Source organism: Dendrobates tinctorius, unplaced genomic scaffold, assembly GCF_039654945.1.
Source record: "Dendrobates tinctorius isolate UK_male_01 unplaced genomic scaffold, ASM3965494v1 ptg000241l, whole genome shotgun sequence".
NCBI classification, from domain to species: Eukaryota; Metazoa; Chordata; class Amphibia; order Anura; family Dendrobatidae; genus Dendrobates; species Dendrobates tinctorius.
Window position 1 is genome coordinate 15,296,090 of NW_027361908.1, and position 25,617 is coordinate 15,321,706.

Genomic DNA, 25,617 nt, shown 5'->3' on the forward strand with positions numbered 1-25,617 from the left:
TGGGATGGCTTTGCGAGAAAAGAAGTGGCGACTGGGTAGTTCATAGCGTGGTACTGCGTAGGCCATGAGTTCGAGGAAAGCTGCGCTTTCCACCAACCGATAGGGCATCATCTCTAACGAGATTAGTTTGGCAATGTGGGCGTTCAAACCCAGTGTACGCGGATGAGAGGATGAGTACTTTCTTGTCCTACTCATAGTCTCTGGCAGGGTGAGCTGGACTTGAGAGATGCCTATGGTGGAACTAGCGGTGGACAGGGCGGACTGAGAGAGGGTTGATGATGGTGATGGAGTTGGTGTTCTTTCTGATGGCCTAGATTCAGTCTTTCGTTGATATAACATTGTGATTCCCTGACAGCTTTGGCCTTGCAACGACACCTCAACATTTGCTGCTGTGCTAACCGGTGGACTTACAGTGGGGGAAACAATGTAGCGTTGCTGACTACCTTCTTTGGGAGCATTTGCACATGTGGTACTTGAGGTTTGGTGTTCCGTCCACGCTTGCAAGTGCATGGTGGTTAAATGTCTAAGCATGCAACTGGTATTCAAATTTTTCAGATTTTTCCCTCAGCTAAAGGTCTTTGCACATGTCTTACAGATAATCTTGGCCTGATCATTAGGATTTTGTTCAAAAAAGTGCCACACTGCACTCTTCCTACTATGGAAGACATTTTGCGTCCTTGCACGCTGTGCTATTTTGACCGTCTGGCCAAGCAGTCCAGCAACTTTTTGGCTTTTTGTAACCCGTTTTTGGACTGCTCCGTGCCTGCCAGATAACAGCTGTTGCGATGTCGATGCCTGCTGCGGATGCTCCTCTTCGGAGCTATTGGCAGCAGCACCCTCTTCCCCCAATGGATGCCAATCTGGGTCAACAACTGGGTCATCCATCACCTCCTCTTCAATGTCATGTGCACCTTCCTCTGTGTCACCGTGTACGGTGGTATAGTATGCGGGAAGGGGCACCTGAGTTTCATCAGGGTCAGAATCTGGCTCAGTACACTGCGAGGACAATGTCGTGCTCTGAGTGAATGTACCAGCAGAATCATCTATCAGTGGCTGTGCATCAGTGCACTCCATGTCAGATTCATCTTGGCCTGGGTAATTCACCATTTCATTTGATAACCCAGGCATGGTATGTGAAAACAGCTCCATGGAGTAATCTGTTGTGTGGCCTGCCGCATCCTTCAATTTTGGTTGGGGAGAAGGACACAAAGAAGGTTGTGGTTCATGACCATGAGCCTCCAAAGATGACTCAGTGCTTTTATTTTTTACAAGTTCAGAAGAGGAAGCGATAGAGCTAGAGGCCGAGTCAGCAATGTAGGCCAAAACTTGTTCCTGAAGCTCTGGCTTTAAAAGCGGTTTACCTACTCCCAGAAAAGGGAGCCTTCGAGGCCTTGTGGAGCCAGACGATGACGCAGGCTTAACACCTCCTGCATTAGGTGTTATTTTGCTTTTGCCACTACCAGCAGCTCCAACACCAACACCATCATTAACAGCTGGCAACCCCCGCCCACTAACACGGCCTCTTACACCACACTTCCTCATTTTTTTGAAAAATGTACCCACAATTCCACCAACGATATGGAACTGTAAAACAGGGTACAAGGTGTATATAGGACAGGAGAATTTAATTCTCCTACCACTTCTGGACACTGATGTATTGTGTCAGGCCAGTGTATATCACACCGCTGTATGACAGGCTGAATTTGGCTGGTGTGTAAAATGTGATATATGACGGGAGAAATGGAATGTCCTTACACACTTCTGGACACTGATGTATTGTGTGAGGCCCAATGTATATCACACCGCTGTATGACAGACTGAATTAGGCTGGTGTGAAAAATGTGACATAGGACGGCAGAAATGGATTGTCCTTACACACTTCTGGACACTGATGTATTGTGTTAGGCCCAATGTATATCACACCGCTGTATGACAGGCTGAATTTGGCTGGTGTGAAAAATGTGACATAGGACGGCAGAAAAGGATTGTCCTTACACACTTCTGGACACTGATGTATTGTGTGAGGCCCAATGTATATCACACCGCTGTATGACAGGCTGAATTTGGCTGGTGTGTAAAATGTGATATATGACGGGAGAAATGGAATGTCCTTACACACTTCTGGACACTGATGTATTGTGTCAGGCCAGTGTATATCACACCGCTGTATGACAGGCTGAATTTGGCTGGTGTGTAAAATGTGATATATGACGGGAGAAATGGAATGTCCTTACACACTTCTGGACACTGATGTATTGTGTGAGGCCCAATGTATATCACACCGCTGTATGACAGACTGAATTAGGCTGATGTGAAAAATGTGACATAGGACGGCAGAAATGGATTGCCCTTACACACTTCTGGACACTGATGTATTGTGTGAGGCCCAATGTATATCACACCGCTGTATGACAGGCTGAATTTGGCTGGTGTGTAAAATGTGATATATGACGGGAGAAATGGAATGTCCTTACACACTTCTGGACACTGATGTATTGTGTCAGGCCAGTGTATATCACACCGCTGTATGACAGGCTGAATTTGGCTGGTGTGTAAAATGTAATATATGACGGGAGAAATGGAATGTCCTTACACACTTCTGGACACTGATGTATTGTGTGAGGCCCAATGTATATCACACCGCTGTATGACAGACTGAATTAGGCTGGTGTGAAAAATGTGACATAGGACGGCAGAAATGGATTGTCCTTACACACTTCTGGACACTGATGTATTGTGTTAGGCCCAATGTATATCACACCGCTGTATGACAGGCTGAATTTGGCTGGTGTGAAAAATGTGACATAGGACGGCAGAAAAGGATTGTCCTTACACACTTCTGGACACTGATGTATTGTGTGAGGCCCAATGTATATCACACCGCTGTATGACAGGCTGAATTTGGCTGGTGTGTAAAATGTGATATATGACGGGAGAAATGGAATGTCCTTACACACTTCTGGACACTGATGTATTGTGTCAGGCCAGTGTATATCACACCGCTGTATGACAGGCTGAATTTGGCTGGTGTGTAAAATGTGATATATGACGGGAGAAATGGAATGTCCTTACACACTTCTGGACACTGATGTATTGTGTGAGGCCCAATGTATATCACACCGCTGTATGACAGACTGAATTAGGCTGATGTGAAAAATGTGACATAGGACGGCAGAAATGGATTGCCCTTACACACTTCTGGACACTGATGTATTGTGTGAGGCCCAATGTAGATCATACCGCTGTATGACAGGCTGAATTTGGCTGGTGTGCAAAATGTGATATATGACGGGAGAAATGGAATGTCCTTACACACTTCTGGACACTGATGTATTGTGTCAGGCCAGTGTATATCACACCGCTGTATGACAGGCTGAATTTGGCTGGTGTGTAAAATGTGATATATGACGGGAGAAATGGAATGTCCTTACACACTTCTGGACACTGATGTATTGTGTGAGGCCCAATGTATATCACACCGCTGTATGACAGGCTGAATATGGCTGGTGTGAAAAATGTGACATAGGACGGCTGAAATGGATTGTCCTTACACACTTCTGGACACTGATGTATTGTGTGAGGCCCAATGTATATCACACCGCTGTATGACAGGCTGAATTTGGCTGGTGTGAAAAATGTGACATAGGACGGCAGAAATGGATTGTCCTTACACACTTCTGGACACTGATGTATTGTGTCAGGCCAGTGTATATCACACTGCTGTATGACAGGCTGAATTTGGCTGGTGTGAAAAATGTGACATAGGACGGCAGAAATGGATTGTCCTTACACACTTCTGGACACTGATGTATTGTGTCAGGCCAGTGTATATCACACCGCTGTATGACAGGATGAATTTGGCAGGTGTGAAAATGTTATATAGGACGGGAGAAATGGAATGTCCTTACACACTTCTGGACACTGATGTATTGTGTCAGGCCCAGTGTATATCACACCGCTGTATGACAGGATGAATTTGGCAGGTGTGAAAAATGTTATATAGGACAGGGCAGGATTGCAATCTCCCTAGAGTGTAGGTCTGTAAGAACGGAACAACTCCTCGACTTATCCTTACAGAGTCACACCCTTAGCTTCACTGTGGCCATGATAACAGCCGTTACACGGTACTGAGAGAGCAGCGTGCACGTACACCGCTGTCCGGTGTATGTTAAATTGTCAAGCTTCGTGTTTTTTTAGTATACGGACTGACACACGCTGTCTCTCTATAGTTTTGAATGTAATCAAACAGCAAATAGACCAGACTGTTTGAAAAAACAGACAAAACTATAAGGTGGAGGTCTGTAAGAACGGAACAACTCCTCGACTTATCCTTACAGAGTCACACCCTTAGCTTCACTGTGGCTGTGATAACAGCCGTTACACGGTACTGAGAGAGCAGCGTGCACGTACACCGCTGTCCGGTGTATGTTAAATTGTCAAGCTCCGTTTTTTTTAGTATACGGACTGACACACACTGTCTCTCTGTATTTTTGAATGTAATCAAACAGCAAATAGACTAGACTGTTTGATAAACAGACAAAACTATAAGGTGGAGGTCTGTAAGAACGGAACAACTCCTCGACTTATCCTTACAGAGTCACACCCTTAGCTTCACTGTGGCCGTGATAACAGCCGTTACACGGTACTGAGAGAGCAGCGTACACCACTGTACGGTGTGAAAAAATGCACGCTTGGTATCTCACCAGGACAAAAAAAAAAGGATTGCTTTTAAAAAAGCAGTGTGAAACCAGCAATGCAGCTATCAGGTAGCCTTATAAGGCAGTCTAACAACCAACAGAGCTGATCCACCAAAATATAGCCTACCCTTGCACTGCACAGTGACTGGTGTGTTGTACAGGCAAAATCGCTAGCAGCAGCAGCTGATTTTTTTTCTTCTTCCCTGCCTAACGCTCTCCCTACAGAATCTGCAGCAGCAGCATCTCTCCCTATACTGAGATCAGCAGAAGTAAGATGGCGGTCGGCGTGCACGCCCTTTTATACCCCCTGTGACCCCCCCAAAGCAAGCCAATCACTTGCATGCCCTTCTCAAAGATGGTGGGGACCGCTGCCTATGTCATCCCGTTGCCCACAGTGTCCGTTCTTCCTCATTGGCTGAAAAAGGGCGCTGAAGCATGTTTTGAAAAGCGACTTTGGCGCTAAAGTCGCCGACCTCGTGGCCGACCTCACGCTGAGGTCGGGTTTCGTTTCATGAAACCCGACTTTGGCGAAAGTCGGCGACTTTTGAATTTTTTCGACCCGTTTCGCTCAACTCTAGTCGGGACCCAAGATTGATCGTCCGGACCATAACCCCTCCAATATACCAAGTACTGCAGCGAGCTGCGAACCATTCAAGAGTCGACAATACGTTCAACTTCATATTCTGTTTGTCCATCCACAGAAACAGGAGGCAGAGGAGGTAGAGACCTAGTAGAGGAAGGTAAAAACGATTTAAGAAGGGACCTATGAAATACATTGGGGAAACGAAGCGATGGAGGCAAGCATAAGTGAAAGGCAACTGGGCTGACCACCTCAATGATCTCATAAGGACCAATAAACTCGGAACCCAGCTTGACAGAGAAAGGTTTCAGACGTATGTTCTTGGTAGACAACCACACTTTATCTCCTACCAGAAACTTGGGTCCTACAGATCATCACTTATCAGCAAAATATTTTTGGCCAACCCAATATTCTTCTAAACCTCCCTCCAAACCTTCCCCAATTGCAGCACAGAGATATAGCAGACCGGACACAGGAATGAGGCAGGGAAAATTAACCCCTGACATGACCAGACCAGGAAGGGAGAGGCAAGACAAAAACCCAGTCTGGATCATGACACACTTGTTCTTCAGTATATTTCCACGTACCTTCTCTTATGAGCAGCATCTTCACCTTGAATTTCCAGGACTGGTAGTTCTGGTTAGTGAGGCTTGGCACTGAGAACTTGACAGGATTGCATTGCTGCTAGTGGACATCTTCTCTCTTGCTCTGTGCTGCTTTTGCTGTGGGCTTCTGTTGCTGAGTTACTCTGGGGTTGTGTGTCACTCTGGACCCATAACCTGTTGGCAGAGGATTATTCAGGATACTCTCCAAACATGTGACAACAGAGCTTCTTTATTCAGGAACAAACAGGAACAATATATAAGCTTAATAGTTAGTAACAAAGTTAGCAAGGCTGAAAAAAGACATTTGTCCATCCAGTTCAGTCTATGATCTGTCAGAATAAATCCCCAGATCTACGTCCTTCTAAGAGACCTAATAACTGTAAGATTCAAGATTGTTACTCTCCAGGAAGACTTCCAGGCCTCTCTAGAACCCCCAGACTGAGTTCACCATCACCATCTCTTCAGGCAAGGAATTCCAGGTTCTCACTGCCCTAATAGTAAACAATCCTCTTCTATCTTGGTGGAAAAACGTTCTCTCCTCCAGATGCAGAGAGTGCCCCCTTGTGACCATCACATTCCTTGGTATAAACAGATCCTCAAAGAGATATTTGTATTGTATTTATATATTTATACATGGTTATTAGATTGCCCCTCAGTTATCTTTTTTCTAGACTTAATAATCCTAATTTTGCTAATCTCCCTGGGTATTGTAGTTCCCCCATCCCCTTTATTAATTTTGTTGCCGTCCTTTGTACTCGCTCTAGTTCCATTATATCCTTCCTGAGCACCGGTGCCCAAAAACTGTACACAGTACTTCATGTGCGGTCTAACCAGGGATTTGTATAGAGGCAGTATAATGCTCTCATGTGTATCCAGACCTCTTTTAATGCACCCCATCATCCTGTTTGCCTTAGCAGCCGCTGCCTGGCACTGGCTGCTCCAGGTAAGTTTATCATTAACTAGGATCCCCAAGTCCTTCTCCATGTTAGATTTACCCAGTGGTTTCCCGTTCAGTGTGTAATGATGATATTGATTCCTTCTTCCCATGTGTATAACCTTACATTTATCATTGTTAAACCGCATCTGCCACCTTTCGGCCCAAGTTTCCAACTTATCCAGATCCATCTGTAGCAGAATACTATCTTCTCTTGTATTGACTTCAACATCCCCATTAACAGTGCCACTTCCACAGCTTCATCCCAGCTTCTATCACTAACCATCATAAAAGAAGTCGTCTCCAGGCTCCTCTCCTCTTCTAGTCCGAATTCATGTACTACTGACCCCATTCCCTCACATTCCGTCATCACAACTCACCTAACTACAATCTTTAATCTCTCCCTCTCCTCCGGCATTTTCCCCTCCTCCTTCAAACACTCTATCATTACTCCATTATTAAAGAAACCCGCTCTTGACACATCCTGCACAAACAACTACAGACCAGTCTCCAATCTCCCCTTCATCTCTAAACTCTTGGAGCGGCTGGATTACTCCCACCTTACCCGTTACCTCTCCACTCACTCCCTCCTAGACCCATCACAGTCCGGTTTACGCCCCCTACATTCAACAGAAACTGCACTCATCCAAGCTACCAATGACCTTCTGACAGTTAAATGTAACGGTGAACACTCTCTGCTCATTCTTCTCGACCTTTCTGCAGCCTTTGACACTGATGACCACCATCTCCTACTCTCAAGTTTCCAGTCACTAGGCATTAAGGACACTGCTCTCCTGGTTCCCTTCCTATCTTTCTGACCGCTGCTTCAGCATCTTGTCCACTGGCTCCACTTCATCTCCCCTTCCTCTCACTGTTGGGTACCTCAGTGCTCAGCGCTTGGTCCCTGTTATGGTACTGCAGCAAAGGACTACAGTAGGAGGGGGAAAACTGACCCTGCACTGTGACTAGGCTGATACCCTATGATGGAGTGGACGACCCATTCCTTGCGAATAGACCCACCGACGATCCTAGGTTAATCTCAAGCGAAAACTTATAGATGGGGGAAGGGGGTCCCTGAAAGATCTCAGGACTGGGTACAAAAACATGTCACCTCCTAATAGAAAACAAAGAGAAGGCTGCAGAAACTAACTGAAAACAGAAACTAAGACTTGCAGAGCCGGAGGTCCCAGCACTGCACTAATTAAACACACAAAAGGTAAAGCAAAGCTCCAAGCCAGAGCTCAAGCAGATTAACACTGTTGTCCATCAAGGAATGGGAGACAGGTGCAGGTTAATAAAGGGTGATACAATCAGTAATCACCTGACCGAAGACAAGCCCAGCACCAGAGGAAAAAGACCAGCAGCCAGAACGCTACAAGAAAATGGTGGATAGTCACAAACTGAACAGATTCTAACAGCCCCCTTCTCTTCTCCCTCTACACGGCCCCAATTGGACAGACCATCAGCAAATTTGGCTTTCAGTACCATCTTTATGCTGATGACACACAACTATATACGTCATCCCCTGACCTTATCCCTGCTGTACTACAGAACGCCAGTGACTGTCTGTCAGAAGTCTCTAACATCATATCCGCTAACTATCTGAAACTCAATCTTTCCAAAACTGAACTACTTCTACTCCCGCCGTCTACCAACCAACCTGAATCTGATATTTCCCTCTCCGTGGGTGGCACCATAATAACACCCCTGCAGCAGACACGCTGTCTGGGTGTTATGTTTGACACCAATCTCTCCATCACCTCGCATATACAATCTTGCCTGCTCTTGCCACTTACACCTAAAGTGCATCTCTAGAATCCGCCCTTTTCTCACCATGGAAACAACAAAAACCCTCACTGTCGCCCTGATCCACTCCCGCCTGAACTACTCTAATGCTCTATTAACTGACCTCCCCATCACTCGACTTTCCCCTCTCCAGTCCATCCTTAATGCAGCAGCCAGGGTCATCCATCTGGCTAATCAGTACTCGGACACGTCCGCTCTTCGCCAGTCTTTGCACTGGCTGCCCATTCTTTATAGGATCCAATTCAAAGTACTTGTTCTCACCCACAAAGCTCTCCATAGTGCAGTACCCCCCTTCATCTCCTCCCTAATTTCTGTCTATTGGCCTAACCAACCGCTACGCTTTGCAAATGACTTTCGACTAACCTCTGTACTAATCCATACCTCCCACTCCCAACTTCAAGACTTCTCCCATGCTGCGCCAATACTCTGGAATGCTCTACCCAAAGAAATTAGGACTAGCCACAACTTGCACAGTTTTAGGCGCTCCCTCAAAACACATCTGTTCAAAGCAGTCTATCATGTTCCCTAATCAGTCATTTTACGTGTAAGTGTGCGTGAGTAGCCCATTCACTAGCTCCATCCATCCCTCACTCCCTCAAGATGGCTGGACCATCATTGTAAATACATCACTGTAAATACACACCTGTACTTTGTATCTCCCACACCTCATTGTAGATTGTAAGCTCTAATGAGCAGGGTCGTCTTATTTTGCTTTAATCATTGTATTATTCTTAAAGTTGTTACTTTTGACTGTTGTGTTTGAAACTGTTACATTGTAAAGCGCTGCAGAATATGTTGGTGCTATATAATAAAAGATTATTATTATTATTGACTGCTTTACATAGTTTTGCGTCATCTGCAAATATCGATATTATATCGTGTAAATGTGGCGCCCCCAGGAGTATGGTCGCCACAGTGGCTTTGCCTTCCTCCAGGGGAGGGTAATGCCAGGCTAGGAAGCAGTGATAGGTCTCTCCAGCAGTTAACCTAATGCATGCAACACAGTTCCACTCCAGGCCAGCAGGGGGAACTCTGAACCAGGATGAAGGGGAGGGGGTGCTCCCAGAGGGCCAAGAGTAAGGAGTGGTCAGATAGTCTGAAGGGTGAAGTGTGCAGACGTGTGGAAAGAAGCTGGAGGTGGTTGAGCTAGGAAAGAGAGCTCCCTCAGCTTGAGAGCGCATGAACTGGAGCCTGGTCTCCACGGCTGTAAGGATACTAAAGGTCCTACAGCAGATACCAGAGGAGTAGGAGGCTGTAAATGTCCTGCTCCCATCAGAGACTTGGGACACAATAGCAATTGAATAGAGAGCCAGGACTCAGGAGAGGAGTCCCCGAGAGAGGCTATAGCTGTCTGTCATACAAGTATAGTTCTAGGAACATCTGAAGAGAGGCATTCCAGAGTAACTAAGTACTGGGGTGCTTCACACCACAAGGCGCTAGGAAGGAGACTGCACAGCCCTTCTGCTGAGAGAGAATCCTGATCTGCTTCCAGGCTAACCTGCTCCAACACCTTCTGTAATCAGGACCCTGGACTGCATATACTCAGTAAAGGTACAGAAACTGCAACCGCTGTGTCTTGTCTGTTCCCTACGCTTCCAGCAATGCTACATCCCCGTGCTGGTTACATCTACACTGCCCTGGGACTACAGCTCCACCTGTGGGGAGCTTTTACATCTTTGCTGCAGCCTACCATCAGTCCCAGCGGATCTGTATGCAGCGTTGGCCTAACACCATACTTGCCAAACACCACGGGTGGCGTCACGAACTATTCTACCATTAACTACATCTCCCATTGCTTGGGCGCCCAGGGCCACGGACCGGGTCACCGCTGCTGTGACACATCCCCCTGACACTGGCCCGGTACCGAGTACCCCACAGCCCTGGGAGGGCGCCCCATAAACCTTCTCCAGATTGTTAATAAATATGTTGAAGAGAATAGGTCCCAACACCGCCCCCTACGGTCCCCACTGGTCACAGCGACCCAGTTAGAGAATATATCATTTATTACCACCCTCTGTTTTCCATTACTGAGCCAGTAACTTACCCATTTACACACATTTTCCCCCAGACCCAGCATTCTGATTTTGTGTACCAACCTCTTGTGTGGCACGATATCAAACGCTTGGGAACAATCAAGATGTACCACGTCCAATGGTTCACCTTGGTCCAGTCTATAGCTTACCTCTTCATAAAAACTGATTAGATTGGTTTGACAGGAGCAATTCCTCATAAACCCATGCTGATATGGAATTAAACAGTTATTCTCATTGAGATAATCCAGAATAACATTCCTCAGAAACACTTCAAATATTTTACCAACAATAGAGGTTAGACTTACAGGTCTATAATTTCCAGGTTCACTTTTAGAGCCCTTTTTGAATATTGGTACCACATTTGCTATGACCCAGTCCTTTGGAACAGATCCCGTCGCTACAGAGATCCTAAATATCAGAAATAATGGCTTGTCTATTAAATTATTTAGTTCTCTTAGTGCTCGTGGGTTATGCCTTCCGAACCCCGAGATTTATCTATTTTAATCTTATTTAGCCAGTTTCGCACCTCTTTTTGGGTTAGATTGGTGACCCTTAATATAGGGTTTTTTTTTCTCTCAGCATTTCACCTATCATTTCATTTTCCACTGTGAATACCATGGAGAATGAGATGTTTAATATATTAGCTTTTTCCTCACAATTTTTTGAGGGGCCTACCCTTTCACTTATAATTCATTACTATTGATATAGCTGAAGAACAGTTTGAGATTAGTATTACTCTCCTTAGCAATGTGCTTCTCTGTTTCCTTTTTGGCAGCTTTAATTAGTTTTTTAGATAAAGTATTTTTCTCCCTATAGTTTTTTAGAGCTTCAACGGTGCCATCCTGCTTTAGTAGTTTAAATGCTTTCTTTTTACTGTTCATTGCCCCTCTTACTACTTTGTTTAGCCTCATTGGGTTTTTCATATTTCTTGTCTTTTTATTCCCACAAGATATAAAATCGCTTACATTGCCTATTTAGGATGTTCTTAAACATTTCCCATTTATTATCTGTATTTTTATTTCTGAGGACATTGTCCCAGTCAACCAGATTAAGGGTATCTCTAAGCTGATCAAACTTTGCCTTCCTAAAGTTCAGTGTTTTTGTGATTCCCTGACAAGTCCCCTTAGGGAAAGACAAGTGAAACTGTACAATATTGTGGTCGCTATTTCCAAGATACCCGATGACCTGCAGATTTGTTATTCTGTCCGGTCTATTACATAGTATTAGGTCTAAAAGTGCTGCTCCTCTGGTTGGATTCTGCACCAATTGTGAAATATTATTTTTCGTGGTTATTATCAGAAACCTGCTACTTTCATGGGTTTCGCAAGTCTCTGTTTCCCAGTTAATATCTGGGCAGTTAAAGTCCCCATAACAAGGACCTCATTATGGGTTGCAGCGTCATCTATCTTCCTTAGTAGTAGACTTGCCATGATTTCTGTTATATTTGGGGGTTTGTAACAGACCCCAATGACAATTTTGTTACTATTTTCCCTCCATGTATTTCCACCCATATGGACTCGACATCCTCATTCTCTTCGCTAATATCCTCCCTTAACGTGGACTTTAGACAAGACTTTACATAAAGACAAACTCCTCCTCCTCTCCGATTTTTACCATCCTTTCTAAACACTGTAACCCTGTAAGTTAACTGCCCAGTCATAGCTTTCATCTAACCATGTCTCGGCTATTCCCACTATGTCATAGTTACCTGTAGATATTTCTGCTTCTAGTTCTTCCATCTTGTTTGTTAGGAATACATCATATGTGTGTCTCTATCTGTGCAGCATATACAGCACGCTGCTTCTCTCATACACAGACACAGGAAAAACAGGAAATACAGTCACATTCTCTCTCTGAGTGAGCCTCTGGGAGTTTTTTTGTTCTAACTTTATAAACAGTATACAAATCTAGCAACTAAACACTCATAGACAGGAAAGGAGTTGTTGCACCAAACATATTCCAACAGTTACTCCATGGGATAGCTCAGATCTGCGATTATTTTCTCATGCCGAATCGGCATGTGAGAACAATCGCAGCTTGCTGCTATTGGCCCCGAGACATATATGGGTGTGAGTGACACAGCGCTCATCACTCCAATGTCATCCGAGTGCGGTGCAATATATACACCGGCAGCAGAGGAGAAGGAGAAATTAATTTCTCCCCCGCAGCTGTGCTCCAGTCCTCTCTGTATGAGAGGATCGTAACACAGTAGCATGACACTCAGCTCACGCTCGCAGCAGACCATTCGCTGAGTGTCAATTAGCATATTGCATCAGATGCTCTAACATCAGATGTGATACACTGGCGTGACTCCAGCCTTACAGTGATACAGGTGCTCTGCACGCTTCCACGTCAGTGTGTCACACTTCAACAGCAAAAATATTCCAAGCTGAGTGCAGTTGATTTTTCTACACAGGACGGTATGCTGCTGGGAATCATGATCTTTTCTTAAGCACAAAAGATAATTTGACCCGATGAACAAGCATTTTGCTTCTTCCTATAATAACTGGCAGCCTGCTTACACTGCAAGCTTACTGTGACCCTAGGAAACGCCTATTGATACAAACCTTTCAGTGTGCGTGAACCTCATTACTGAACTGAACTTGGATCGCCATCTAACCCATTAGTAGAACCATTAGAAAATGAACTAAAATCCTAGGTGGCTTGGACATTGATTATGCCTTGTAGTACCTGTCATTTGAATGCTTATTCAGCCGACAGCTAACTTTCTTGATTCACCTATATACAGTATATAGAAACTCAATTTGGCTGAGCATGCCATGTATCTTCAATAAATAAGAGCCGCAAAAACAGCTTCAGGTTAACACAAGGATAGGGTGCATAAATTCAATATAACTGATTCTTCTCTACCTCAATAACATCTGTTGGAGGAGAATAGGATGGCCCTTATGCAATTAGATGGTGAGCTGTTTCCACCCAAATCAGTAGGTTTTGCCAACTATTCTCCCTTGGTGGTGCACCATCTCTGCTGGTAGCTTTTCTTCAGAAGAACAAAGTAATCGGCATACCAAATCAGACATGCCCAATCGACATTTCCACCGGCAATCAGTTTGCAGGAGCCCCCATTCACATTAGACTGCCACCTGAAGCAGATTTGGTCGAGAATAGTCTAATGTGTATAGGGGCCCCAAGGTATAAGTTTTCCTTTATCACAGGTTGTCACTTTATGGGCTCATAATCACATGCGAGAAACTCAGACGAATCTCGCACATCAATACCCGGCACTGCCGCCAGCACTCGGATCAGAGTGTTCAGCTGCATGTATTTTGATGCAGCAGAACACTCCGATCCGAGTGTTGGCGGCAGTGCCGAGTATTGACGTGTGAGACTCGTCCGAGTTTCTCGCATGTGAGTATGAGCCCTAAGAACAATACTTTCATGCTAAAATTGCCACATTGCAGAAATGTGGAGTAGGCAATATGATGCGCTGCTGGCGTTTTTTCATCAGAAGAATCTCAAGAACATGTTTTCCTGATGAACAAATGCTAGCAGTGCAGCATACCCACTTCGTCATATTTCTTCAATTCTTAGAGTTGTGCTCTCTCACAATACCACCAGGTGAACAATTTCTGCATTTTTAAACGTCTCTTGTCTGAATAGCGCACCATTTTGTTTTTCTTTGTCCCTACAGTTTAATTCATTATTGCCGCTTGCTATAAAAAGAGCTCAATAAATTTCATCAGCATACATGCACTCTTGATTAATATAAATACTACTTTGGGTGATGATATGCTTCAATCATTATTTTCATTGACTTATTTTTATGTTTGCAGTATCCTTATAACTCAGAGTATCAGACTTCAACAATTGTGAATGAAAATACCAAATCTCTGTTTTTGGGGCAGCTAAAAGAAGCAATGTCTGGAGTGTTTGAAGGCTCAGCTGATATCTTCTCCACTGCTCAATCAATGTCTCCTGTTGCATTCTACAATAACCCGAATGATGACACTGGTAAAGAGGAATAAGAATTTAGAATGTAACTTTTTACTATGCAAATAGATGTTTGACTAATATATTTTATTGCTTTGTCTTTGTTGTTGCTGTTGCTTAAAAATGTTTGTGGCATATGGCAAAGCCACCCAAGAAGAGGCTACTTTCTTGTCACATTGTTGACCTCAGTTATTAGAAAGAGTAGCCCCCTGTAACCCCCAGGCAGGCCGCATAGACAATCAGTTATTACAGTTGCCAGAGCAGGTGTGACTATTAGGGATTAGCGTATCACCTACTGTAATGTACAAAACTCTGCAGCAGAGGAACATTTGACTAATGGCCCTTAAAGTGTCACTTGTAGAGTCATATAGGTCAAACTGTTAGAGAGTCAGTGTGTGTGGTGGCAAACAGGTGCAGGTGACCTTTTTGACATGAATACACCATCATCATGCAGTCACAACCACTGGAGTCAATAAAGCATTTTGGCTTCTTGAGATGGATACATTTTATGAGTAAGTTAAATTGACAGATAAATGCTTACAAAATATTGCTAAAGTGTTGAGTTAGTGAAAAAGACAAGTTACACATCTTCTACACACATCCCTAAACTGTACATTATGACTTTTTCCATGTGCGCCCTACATGTCTGAGATTGTTGGGCCTTCTGTTACCTAGTAATCTGTTGCCTAGTAGTCTAGACAGTCTCTTAAAGGCTTTTTCGGGTTTTATATAAATAAAAAGCTTTCTGAATATATAGTGAAGAATTTTCAAAAACATCAACTTTGTGTTAGCATGCCCCACTATTTTTAAGAGTTTTGCAGTAAATGATTGAAAAAAAAACAATTTTTTGTTGACATCCAGAGCTGGAGGACACATACAACCCAAAATCTCTCTAAGACTGCTTTGAGACTTGCATTATGAGGTGCAACGCAGGGCCGCCGCTAAGCTCCTCCCCCGGCTGTGCCTCCTCCGGTCAGCTCCTCCTATGGGTGCATGACGCTGCATGCAACTGGCGTACCCTATATTTAGCGTTGGGTACGCTGGCTGTGCGCTGGTATATTTTTGCCCTTTTGCGCTGCGCCGACGTGCGCCAAACGCACCGTGTTGCATTTTTGTGCGCTCGGCGCAGTGCAAAAAGGGCGCATGCACCAGCAAAAGCATACCAGCGCATGGCCAGAGTACACAACGCTAAATATAGGGTACGCCGGTTACATTCAGCGTCATGCGCCCATAGGAGGAGCTGACCGGAGGAGGCGTGGCCGGGGCAGAGCTTAGCGCCGGCCCTGTGCTACGCCTCATAACGCAAGTCTGAAAGTAGCCTTAACTAAGAATTTTCTACAGTTTTTATAGTATAAGCTCGTCTGTGAGCTAAATAACCTCAAACCCAAGCTATTATATTGCCATACAGTACATTCACATATTGTTGCAAACTATCAGGATATGAGAGACATTTGCAGTTATGTATTTAGCTCAAAGGGGACAATATGACAACAACTTAGATGTGAAAGTACTAGCTAAGTGAGTTTTTTTTTTCCAAAAATTGCCAACAAGCAATGATTCATGCAACACTCCAACATTTTTTTTGCAGCTCTAGAGAAAGTGAAAGTCTAAGTCTAAGTGGGCTAAAAAAGTGGGCTAAGTAAAATATTAAAAAAAAAGTAAAAAGTCTAAGTGGGCTAAGAAAATGGGCTAAGTAAAATATTTTAAAAAAAGTAGCAAAAAAATTGAAAAAATATTTTTTTTTTAAAAAGCACCAAATAATAGTACAAAAATTAAAAATATATTGCACCCATAAATAAATATTTTTATAGAAAAAAAAAGTACACTTATTTGGTACAGCCGCATCCAGAATGACTGGACCTATAAAACTGTCCCACAAGTTAACCCCTTCAGTGAAAACCATAAAAACATAAATAAAAAACTATGCCATTTCATCATACCCCTGAACAAAAAGTGGAATAAAACATGACAAAATTAAGAATGTAAGCAAATAATGGTATTGCTGAAAACGTCATCTTGTCCTGCAAAAAACAAGCTGCAATCCTGCTCCATTAAAATGAAAAAGTTATAACTCTCAGAATAAGGCGATGGAAAACTAATTATTTTTTCTATAAAATAGTTTTTATTGTGTAAAAGTGCCAAAATATAAAAAAAAATATAAATATTGTATCGCTGTAATCTTATTGACAAGAAGAATAAAGCTGCCCTATCAATTTTGCCACACACGGAAAGGTATAAAAGACCCAGCATAAAAACAAATTCATCAATTGCTGTTTTTTGCTCATTCTGCCTCCAAAAATTGGAATAGAAAATGATCAAAAACTGTCATGTGCCCGAAAATGGTACAAATAAAATGTTAACTTGTCATGCAGAAAACAAGGCCTCACATATAAATAATCAAGTACTTAACACTCCTTGTTTTCTACTGGCTGCATCTCCGGTATTCTCATCTCCGGTGTCTTCAGCCTATTCTGACGCTCTATACCAGGGTTCCCCATCTCCAGTCCTCAAGGCCCACCAACAGATCATGTTTTCAGGATTTCCTTAGTATTGCTCAGGTGATAATTGCAGAACCTGCGCAATACAAAGGAAATCCTGAAAACATGATCTGTTGGTGGGCCTTGAGGACTGGAGTTGGGGAACCCTGCTCTATACTGCTTAGTGCAAAGGGCGTTCTGTAGTGATGTCATCGTGCCCTCTGTCCTGAGACATCACAGAGTCACAAGACGTGCAAGAGACCTGAGCTGTAGCCAGCGTGGAATGAGGAGAGGTGAGCATTTCAAAGAGTTTAAAGCATGAAGGGAACTCGGTGCCAGTACCAATGCCGGCACCTGGCTGAACCCGACTCACGGCCCGCATAGCATGCCGGTGTCCCCAATGGTGAGTCAACCCCTCGCTTGATCAGGGCTCCGGCACTTGTCCAGGTGTGCCGGGTGGTGAAGGCAGCCATGAGTATTGGCATACTCATGATAAATTGCATAACAAACTGAGAGATCCATTTTTTCCTATTAGCCCTTATAAAATTTAAACATTTGGGGCAAAACAAAATTTTAGCCTTAAAAATGTAATTATTCTGTCTTCACCGCCCAATGGTATAAATTCCTATGAATCATATGCGGTGTCACCGTGCTCACTGCAAACCTATGTGAATTCCTTGAGAGGTGAAGTTTGTAAAATGACTGCACTTACAGGGGTTGTCTGCCTTTCTAGCTCGCTCCTCAGGGGGCTCTACCAATTTGACATGGCACGCTCAAACCATTCCAGCAACAGCTGAACTCCAATATGGCGCTTCTTCCCTTCTGAGCTTTGCACTGTGTCTCAAAAGTTGTCTTCGAACACATACAGTATTGGGTATCAGTATACTCAAGAGATATTGCGCAACAAATTTTATTGTCTGTTTTACTCCTATTACCCTTGTGAAAGTGAAAAATTTGGGGCAAAAACAACAATTTTGAGGGAAAAAATTATTTTTTCATTTTCACAGTTCAATGTTATAAACTTCTGTGAATTACCTGGGGGTTCAAAGTGCTCATGACCCGACTACATAAATTCCTTCAGGGGTCTAGTTTCCAAAGTGGCATCACGTTTGGGAGATTTCCACTTCTTAGGCACATATGAGACTCTAAAAAAAAAACTTGACATGGCGTCCTCTAACTATTCCAGCCATTTTTGCCTTCAACAAGTGAAATGGCACGCTTTTCCTTCTGATCCCTGCCGTGTGTCCAAACAGTAGTTTTCCCCCACACATGGGGCTTTGTCATGCTCAGTAGAAATTGCACAGCAAACTGTATGGTGTAATTTCTCCTGTTACCCCTGAGAAAATATAAAAATTGGGGCTAAAAACATTTTTGTGAGAAAAATGTGATTTTTTTTTATTTTCACAACTAAAAGTTATAAACTTTTGTGATGCACCACACATCTAGACTACTCTTTTCTTGAGCGGTCTAGTTTCCAAAACCAGGTCACTTGTGGGGGATTTCCATTGTTTGGGCACATCAGTGGCTATCCAAACGCATCATTCAAAAAGTCAAATGGCACTGCTTTCCTTCTGAGCCTTGCCATGCACCCAGACAGTAGTTTTCCTATTCATATTAGGTATTGGCATACTCAGGAGAATTTTCACCGCAAATTGTATGGTTCATTTTCTCCTGTTACTCTTGTGAAAATGCAAAATTTGGGGCTAAAAAAACTTTATGTGAGAGAAATATGATTTTTTATGTTCACAGCTCAAAGCACCTCTGGGTACAAGGTGCTCGACACACATCTAGAAAAGTTCTCAGAGGGGGTCTAGATTCCAAAATGGGGTCACTTGTGGAAGGTTCCACTGTTTAGGCACATCAAGGGCTCTACAAACATTACAAGGCATTCGCTGTCGATTCAAGCCAAGTTTGAGTTCAGACAGTCAAATGGTGCTACTTCCCTTCCGAGCCCTGCCATGCACCCAAACAGTAGGTTTCCCCCACATATGGGGTATTTGTGTACTCAGGAGAAATTGCACAACAATTTTTGCATTCCATTTTCATCAGCTACCATTGCAAAAATAAAAAAATGGGTCTAAAATAAAATGTTGGCAAAAAAAGTTAAATGTAATTTTTTCTTCCACATTGCTTCAGTTCCTGTGATGGACCTAAAGGGTTAATAAACTTCTTGAATGTGGTTTTGAGCACCTTAGGGGGGTGCAGTTTTTTCTTAGAATAGTTTCACCTCTGGGTATTTTTTGTCGTAAAGGCCCCTCAAAATCCCTTCAAATATGATGTGGTTTATAAAAAAAGGTTTTGTAAATTTTGTTGGAAAAATTAGAAATCGCTGGTCAACTTTTAACCCATCTAACTTCCTTACAAAACACAAATAATCTTTCAAATATTGTGCTGATGTATAGTAGACATGCGGGAAATGTTATTTGTTAACTATTTTGTGTGACATAACTCTCTGGTTTAAGGGCATAGCAATTAAAAGTTTGAAATTGCAAAATTTTCAACTTTTTCACCAAATTTTGGTGACAGACACAAGAAAAAGATAATCCCTATGCAAGAACAGTGTACAGGCACTTTGCAATACAATATCATCTTTTACACCCCAGCATGTTACATGAATGTGGGGTTTCTGGCTGGGTGTGTGGACTATTTCTGTGGGGGTGCTTCACCCTTTCAAGCCACATGTAGCCAATGACTTTGGTTGACCAGGACCAGTTGTTTGACAGTTCAATGAGAGAGACCAGCAGTCAATAATAAACATTTTACTCAACAATTTCTTGGAGAGGATTATATACAGTAGATAGCAGGGACACATCCTAATGAACATTTCCTTTACAATACAGTTAATTTTTCACACACAGTTTCAATTCCTTACTCTTTACTCTCTTGTTGTGTGTCTTTACCGTTCCTTTCTACTTCACCACAGCCCAGCTCAGTACTATAGTCCAGTTAGCAAGAGTTGTTGTTCCGCATTTTCTTTCCGCTCAAGGGAACTGTTTTGCCAGTATGGCAGGTACTTATCTTCTCTGTCCCTGACACTCCCTTTCTGGGCACTCTCGTCATCTTACTTATTCTGTCCCATTTAGGGATATTACCTTTATGAGTTATAATCTCTGAGCCGTACTGCTAGGCATCCTGATCCATCTCCGATCAATCAATATTCTCATTATCATTTGTCTCTTCTCTCGTTGAAGGCACACACACATCATGCGGCGCTACTCACATCAGACCCTAGGTCTTCTTTCTATGCACACTGGGCCTTATCTAACCTCCTGACAGGAAATTGCCTCTGTCCCTTCACCTTAACCCCTCACACACTGTGCTAGTCCCAACCATTAACCCTTACTTTCCTTACTGTAAAACAACACAAATCATTAACACCATTACAAATTACGATAATATACTTATTCTTCAAAGGGGAAACTTGAGCAATATGTCGATCTCCTTTCACTATCTCGGAGGTAGAGGAATCTTCTTGGGCTCTAGACTAACACCTTACAGTGGGTACAGAAAGTATTTAGACCCCTTTAAATTTTTCACTCTTTGTTTCATTGCAGCCATTTGGTAATTTCAAAAAAGTTAATTTTTTTCTCATTAATGTACACTCTACACCCCATTTTGACTGAAAAAAAAACAGAAATGTAGAAATTCTTGCAAATTTATTAAAAAAGAAAAACTGAAATATCACATGGTCGTAAGAATTCAGACTCTTTGCTCAGACACTAATATTTATTTCACATGCTGTCCATTTCCTTGTGATCCTCCTTGAGATGGTTCCACTCCTTCATTGGAGTCCAGCTGTGTTTAATTAAACTGATAGGACTTGATTTGTAAAGGCACACACTTGTCTGTAAAACAGCTCACAGCTCACAGTGCATGTCAGATCAAATGAGAATCATGAGGTCAAAGGAACTGGCCAAGGAGCTCAGAGACAGAATTGTGGCAAAGCACAGATCTGGTCAAGGTTACAAAAGAATTTCTGCTGTACTCAAGGTTCCTAAGAGCACAGTGGCCTCCATAATCCTTAAATGGAAGAAGTTTGGAACCACCAGAAGTCTTCCGAGACCTGGCCATCCAGACAAACTGAGCAAGCGTGGGAGAAGAACCTTGGTGAGAGAGGTAAAGAAGGATCCCAAAATCACTGAGGCTGAGTTCCACAGATGCAGTAGAGAGATGGGAGAAAGTTCCACAAAGTCAACTATCACTGCAGCCCTCCAACAGTCGGGTCTTTATGGTAGACTGGCCCGACGGAAGCCTCTCCCCGGTGCAAGACATATGAAGGCCTGCATTTGCTAAAAATCACATGAAGGACTCCCATACTATGAGAAATAAGATTCTCTGATCTGATGAGTCAAAGATAGAACTTTTTGGTGATAATTCTAAGTGGTATGTGTGGAGAAAACCAGGCACTGCTCATCACCTGCCCAATACAATCCAAACAGTGAAACATGGTGGTGGCAGCATCATGCTATGGGGGTGTTTTTCAGCTGCAGGGATAGGACGACTGGTTGCAATTGAAGGAAACATGAATGAGGCCAAGTACAGATATCCTGTATGAAAACCTCTTCCAGAGTGCTCTGGACCTCAGACTTGGCCAAAAGTTCATCTTCCAACGAGACAATGAGCCTAAGCACACAGCTAAAATAACAAAGGATTGGCTTCAGAACAACTCTGTGACCATTCTTGACTGGCCCAGCCAGAGCCCTGACCTAAACCCAATTGAGCATCTCTGGAGAGACCTGAAAATGGCTATCCACCAACATTCACCATCCATAAATTCATAAATTCTCATTCACTGACATTACAAATCTGGTAAAGACTTTATAGTGTAGAATTGCCTTAAAAGAGTATTTTAGTCTACAGAAATTATCATCTATGTATTGGGCTCCCCAACAATCACCAAAATGGTGTTCTGCCCTGGTTCTACCCACAGCTCATGGCTGTTACTAAGAGAAACTGACTCTATGGGTCACGTATACTTCTTGCTACTTGGTTCAAAAGTATAAGGCACTGTCATGGTCAGCTGTCTTCATCACATCCATTCCGGTCTACAAAAATGAGTACCTATCCATTGGAACCCTCACTAGTTACCAAAATGACAGCATAAGGAATAAATGGAGTGGCAAGGCTTAGGTCACCTGAGAAAACAAGACAAAAACTCTGGGACCAACATGAATCTAACAATCTAACATTTATCACCTATTTAGTGGATAGGAATACCTCTTTAAAATGCTCTCTGTAAGGCCAAGTTCACCCATTCAGTGTTTGGTCGGTATTTTACCTTTGTATTTGTAAGCCAAAACCGGGAGTGGAATAATCAGAGGAAAAGTATAATAAAAACACGTCATCACTTCTGCATTTTTCACCCACTCTTGGTTTCGTCTTACAAAATTCTGAGGTAAAATACTGACTGTGTGAACGTGGCTTAAAATGATTTTTTTACTGAACTGTAGTTGTAGAAAACTTATTGAGGGTCTGACTTCTGGAACCCATGCTGATCAGCTAATTGAAGGGGATAAAGCACATCAGAACTGGTGCAGGTCTGTGCATTGTCCAGCGGCCCAGAATGGTACTGCAGCATTCCCTTTTAAATGAGTTTAGATTTGTCAAAAACACTGGTAAATCGGTTGATGCTTCATGAACAATACTGATCATGAAAAAGAGATGTTGGAGCCTTTAGTAAAATATTGGCGGAAACAAGAGATTGCACTTTAACAAAATAAAGAAATAAAAACTGAAAAATAAATATATGCGTGATAAATGTGAGGTCAGTGAGTCAAATTGCAATATACTGCATAATCACCATATCCATACACATTGAAATTAACTTAACTGGTGATTGCTTTTTCTGCTGACACCAGTGTTCAAGCTTGTCAACATCACATAAATACTGTTTCAATCCTCGTGTTCTCCCATGGTAATAAAAGAGCCAAGACAGAAACTGTATAGTCACTTACAATAAGGAGCCTTTTTGTGTCATTCTGCTGGATAGTTCAATTCTTTTGCAAGTGCTGTGATAAGATAATTAGGAGTGGTGTTATTAAATTAATATCGAGGACCAATAAAATAAATTGTTTCCCTTTAATGAAACAGCCCTAAAAAAGAGGAAGACAGTGTTTCTTTCCAAGCAATGTGAATGGAGCTCTATCACTTTTGAGGTTATAACTCACCGTTAATTCTGCTCGGCATCTAATAGAGTTTAATGTGTTGTCTCTCGACCCTACAGTGATTAATTATATTTTCTTTATTCTTTGCAGTTGTTGAGACTGTGCAGGACGGCATTGATATTGAGGCTGAACAGCTGTCCTACACGGTGGAGAAGCTCTTACCTTTTACTGACTATACGATCATTGTGTCCGCTTTTACTACAGTTGGGGAAGGACCACCAACAGATATTGTCATAAGGACTAGTGAGCAAGGTACTATTTGGTCACTGAAGGCTAGTAAAAGAACTTACAGCTAAGCATGAATTAACGGTTCCATGTCTATATCTTTAGTTCCCAGCTCAGTGAACAATGTTTATTATCAGAACATTAGTTCGACATCTGTCATGGTTTTCTGGGACTCTCCCAAGGAACCCAACGGGATGATAACCCACTATACAGTTTATGCGATGGATTTATACACAAAAGATGCTTTTCATGTGATAACAAGCAACACAAGTATGCTAATAACAGGTATGACACCCTTTCTTTTATTGGCTGAAAGCTTTAAAGCCATATACATGAAATCCAGAACCAATTCTACTCAACAGTATATATATACTAGCTGAAGAGCCCGGCGTTGCCTGGGCATAGTAACCAACTGTGGTTAGTTATAACAAATTATAATGATTATTTTGCACATAAAAACCGTACATCTAATCCTATCCTGTGTGATGTGATACTGACTGCTGAGCCGTGTATCTAATCCTATTCTGTGTGATACTGTGTGTTGAGCCGTGTATCTAATACTATTCTGTGTGATACTGTGTGCTGAGCCGTGTATCTAATCCTATCATGTGTGATACTGACTGCTGAGCTGTGTATCTAATCCTATCCTGTGTGATACTGACTGCTGAGCCGTGTATGTAATACTATTCTGTGTGATACTGTCTGCTGAGCCGTGTATCTAATACTATTCTGTGTGATACTGTGTGCTGAGCCGTGTATCTAATCCTATCCTGTGTGATACTGACTGCTGAGCTGTGTATCTAATCCTATCCTGTGTGATACTGACTGCTGAGCCGTGTATGTAATACTATTCTGTGTGATACTGTCTGCTGAGCCGTGTATCTAATACTATTCTGTGTGATACTGTGTGCTGAGCCGTGTATCTAATCCTATCCTGTGTGATACTGACTGCTGAGCTGTGTATCTAATCCTATCCTGTGTGATACTGACTGCTGAGCCGTGTATGTAATACTATTCTGTGTGATACGGTCTGCTGAGCCGTGTATCTAATACTATTCTGTGTGATACTGTGTGCTGAGCTGAGTATCTAATCCTATCCTGTGTGATACTGTCTGCTGAGCCGTGTATCTAATCCTATCCTGTGTGATACTGACTGCTGAGCTGTGTATCTAATCCTATCCTGTGTGATACTGACTGCTGAGCCGTGTATGTAATACTATTCTGTGTGATATGGTCTGCTGAGCCGTGTATCTAATACTATTCTGTGTGATACTGTGTGCTGAGCTGAGTATCTAATCCTATCCTGTGTGATATTGTCTGCTGAGCCGTGTATCTAATCCTATCCTGTGTGATACTGACTGCTGAGCCGTGTATGTAAACCTATTCTGTGTGATACGGTCTGCTGAGCTGTGTATCTAATACTATTCTGTGTGATACTGTGTGCTGAGCCGTGTATCTAATCCTATTCTGTGTGATACGGTCTGCTGAGCCGTGTATCTAATCCTATCCTGTGTGATACTGTCTGCTGAGCCGTGTATCTAATCCTATCCTGTGTGACGCTGACTGCTGAGCCGTGTATCTAATCCTATCCTGTGTGTTACTGACTGCTGAGCCGTGTATCTAATCCTATCCTGTGTGATACTGACTGCTGAGCCGTGTATCTAATCCTATCCTGTGTGATACTGACTGCTGAGCCGTGTATCTAATCCTATCCTGTGTGATACTGACTGCTGAGCTGTGTATCTAATCCTATCCTGTGTGATACTGACTGCTGAGCTGTGTATCTAATCCTATCCTGTGTGATACTGACTGCTGAGTCAGAGGGTGGTCTGTGATGACACGGTAATAAATTGTGTTATTTCCAGCTTTACAGAAGGACAATAACACCATAGAAATGGTAAGAATAATAGGCCTCAGTTATCACAACTGTCTACAAAGAAAACTGTTGCTGATAGCAACCAATCACAGCTCATTTTTCATCTTTTAAACAGCTCTGGGACAGCGTGGCGAGTTTTGAGTGGCGACTTTTGTGTTTCGACTTTTATGTGGCAAGGTTGGTGTATGTGTGGTGAAATGTGTGCTGAGGGTGGTATATGTGTTGAAGCACATGGTAGTGTGTGGCGCATTTTGTGTGTGTGTTCATAT

At 42.9% G+C, this 25,617-nt stretch overlaps 1 protein-coding gene across 1 annotated transcript in view; it reads left to right on the plus strand.

The window, feature by feature from the left end:
• PTPRQ (protein tyrosine phosphatase receptor type Q) overlaps nucleotides 1-25,617 on the plus strand; it is a 794,911-nt gene that overhangs the window by 299,476 nt on the left and 469,818 nt on the right. The window contains exons 16-18 of the mRNA XM_073556964.1: nucleotides 14,450-14,627; nucleotides 23,338-23,499; nucleotides 23,578-23,757. Of these exons, the coding sequence (XP_073413065.1) occupies nucleotides 14,450-14,627; nucleotides 23,338-23,499; nucleotides 23,578-23,757 (520 nt within the window). The remainder of the gene's footprint in view (nucleotides 1-14,449; nucleotides 14,628-23,337; nucleotides 23,500-23,577; nucleotides 23,758-25,617) is intronic.